Source organism: Babylonia areolata, chromosome 35 (assembly GCF_041734735.1).
Source record: "Babylonia areolata isolate BAREFJ2019XMU chromosome 35, ASM4173473v1, whole genome shotgun sequence".
Lineage (NCBI taxonomy): Eukaryota > Metazoa > Mollusca > Gastropoda > Neogastropoda > Buccinidae > Babylonia > Babylonia areolata.
Window position 1 is genome coordinate 20,903,928 of NC_134910.1, and position 2,750 is coordinate 20,906,677.

At 44.8% G+C, this 2,750-nt stretch overlaps 1 protein-coding gene across 1 annotated transcript; it reads left to right on the forward strand.

The window, feature by feature from the left end:
* The first annotated feature begins 1,138 nt into the window (after positions 1 to 1,138).
* Positions 1,139 to 2,143, forward strand: LOC143278009 (uncharacterized). Its single transcript, XM_076583021.1, has one exon. The coding sequence runs from the start codon at positions 1,139 to 1,141 to the stop codon at positions 2,141 to 2,143; it is 1,005 nt and encodes a 334-aa protein (XP_076439136.1).
* The last annotated feature ends 607 nt before the right edge of the window (positions 2,144 to 2,750 follow it).

Genomic DNA, 2,750 nt, shown 5'->3' on the forward strand with positions numbered 1-2,750 from the left:
AAGCCCACTCGTGTTAATATACGAGTGAACGTGCGGGTTGCAGCATACGAACGAAGAAGAAGAAGAAAGAAGAAGAAGTTTTAGTTTCTAACTCGTGGAAAGGCGTGTTTGTTGAACCATCTCTCTCTCTCTCTCTCTCTCTCTCTCTCTCTCTCTCTCTCTCTCTCTCTCTCTCTCTCTAAGTATAAATTCATTCGTTCGTTTTCTCTCTCTCTGTTACATGCACATTGATACTTTGTGTTTGTATTTGTCTTGCTTTTTATCACAACAGATTTCTCTGTGTGGAATTCCGGCTGCTCTTCCCAGGGAGAGCGCGTTGATATACTACAGCACAACAGAGAGAAATTACTGTGTACGCATGCGAGTAAGTGAAAGTGTGTGTCCATACAGCTTTAGTTACGTTATAAACGTTGTGAGGTGGGGAAGACTTTCAGCAGCTACTTTGTTTTCCTGTGCTTTATTTTGATCCTTTTTTTTTTAATTTTTTTTTTTTAACTGTTCTACTTCTTCTCCGTTATCTATTCCATCTTTCTGTTATTTTCTTTCTTTCTTTATCTTCTTAAATCGGACTCATCATTACATCATTGTCATGATGATATCGAAGATGATGCCATACTTTTATGCGATTTAAAAAAAAAAAACCCTGTTGTTTAGCTTGGGTCAATGACAGGAAATTAGACTTGTTGGGAAATACAAACAGCATGCACCAACAGATAAGATTCACATTTGTTATGAGATACTGCGACCTTTCGATTCTTTTTTTTTCTGCTTCTAGTGAAAAAAAATACAGTGTTTTCAATAAAAGTGTGTTGTTGTTTTTTTGTTGTTGTTTTTATTTTTATTTTTTAATATATTTATTATTATTTTTTTAGAATGAAATATTCTAAATATTGAATTTACTATGGTTCCCATAAAACATAACATTTGCCCTTCTCTCTTTTTTAGAATGGAAAATCTCACTTCACCAACAACCCAACAGCATGTTGGGCTGGGAGACGCTTCAACAACGTACGAAAACTATGCAACCACAACCACAACAGGAGAACACTGGACCTCCTATCCATTCTACACCATCACCAGAAGCCTGTGGAACATCTACCTCCCTCTCATCTTTGTCATGGGTGTCTTCGGGAACGTCATGACCATCATCATCATGCAACGAATGGCCTCGGAAGCCTCCACGATCAACATCTACTTCACAGCTACAGCGATCATGGATACGATGTACCTGCTCTCCCTGGGGTTACCGGAATGGATGTACTGCCAGTTTGGTTACGGCCTCATCTCCAAGCACGACCTGCTTTTCAAAGTCCACGCCTGGCTTTACACGGGCTGTAGCACGATCGGGTGCTGGTGTCTGGTGTGCATGACGGTACATAGAGCCGTGTCAGTGGTGTGGCCGCACCGAGTCAGCTCTCTCTGTACGCGCCGTACCGTTCTTCTAGCGCTCACAACAATCGGTGCCACCATCGCCATTCTCTACGCACACCACATCCTGTTTTTCTTCGACAAGATCCCCGTGTACAACCGATCCGTTCACTACTGCGGTAAAGCGTCGGAGGATTACGTGTACTTTTTCGAGAACTTCTTCATCTACGTGGACATGCTGGTCTACTGCGCTCTGCCGTTCGTTTTTCTAGCTGTGTCCAACAGCGTTTTGGTGTGGAAGTTGAACGCCTCGGTTAGAAGAGCCGGCAAACAGTTGACACAGGGGAACTCGGAGAAAGCTCAAGCACGAGAAAGAGCAGCCAATTCTGTGACACTAACTGTGATTGTCGTATCCATCGCTTTTCTCGTGTTGACTCTACCCCTGACCGCCAACGCCATTCTGAACGAATCCGCTATGAACGATTTGAGAGAACTGGGAGTGAAGAGCCTGGCTTTGAAAGAAGTCCCGCTCTCCGGCAATGTCGTTGCGAATGGTTCTTCCGGGGATGGTTCAAGTGAAGTAAGCGGGTCTGATCTCGCCCGGGTCAATTTCGCTCATTCTGTGTGCAGCTTGCTGAGTTTGACCAACAGCTCAGTGAACTTCTACCTGTACTGTCTGACGGGCAGAAGGTTCCGGAAGGAGTTCATCAAGGTCATATGTCGCGGGAGGAACATGGGGCGACGGGATGCTTCGTCCATGACAGGGGATGCATGAAGTGTGCACACCTGGTACACCTGTAATTGGCGTTGACTGCTTTCTCTGTCAGGCCTGATGAAAAATAAACGGATAACCAACCAACTTACAAGCAAACTAGCCAATCTACCAGCGTACCAACCAATCAACTAACAAACTAACTGGCTGATTAATTGACTGATTCTCTCACTGACTGACCGACCAACCAACCAACCAACCAACCAACCAACCGACCGACTGACTGACTGGCGGATGAAATGACTGACTGAAATATCTGACCAACTAACCAACCAACCAACCAACCAACTAACCATCTTACTAAGTGATTCATTGTCTGATTGACTCACTGACTGACTGACCGACCAACCAGCCAACCAACTGACTGACTAACCGAACTAACTAACTAACCATGTCCATGAAATCCAGAGTGTTCTGCCTAAGAGCAACACACTTCAAAAAGAGCCAACCGCAGAGGCGGGTCACCGCTCAAACTTAAGCAAACACACACACACACACACACACACACACACACACACACACACACACACCACAAACAATACGCACACACGCACATACACGCACGCACACACACACACATACGCACGCACACATGCACGCACACAAACAC

What these genes read in the sequence shown, in the direction of transcription:
- LOC143278009 (XM_076583021.1), top strand. Translation starts at nt 1,139, where the DNA reads ATGACCATCATCATCATGCAACGAATGGCCTCGGAAGCCTCCACGATC.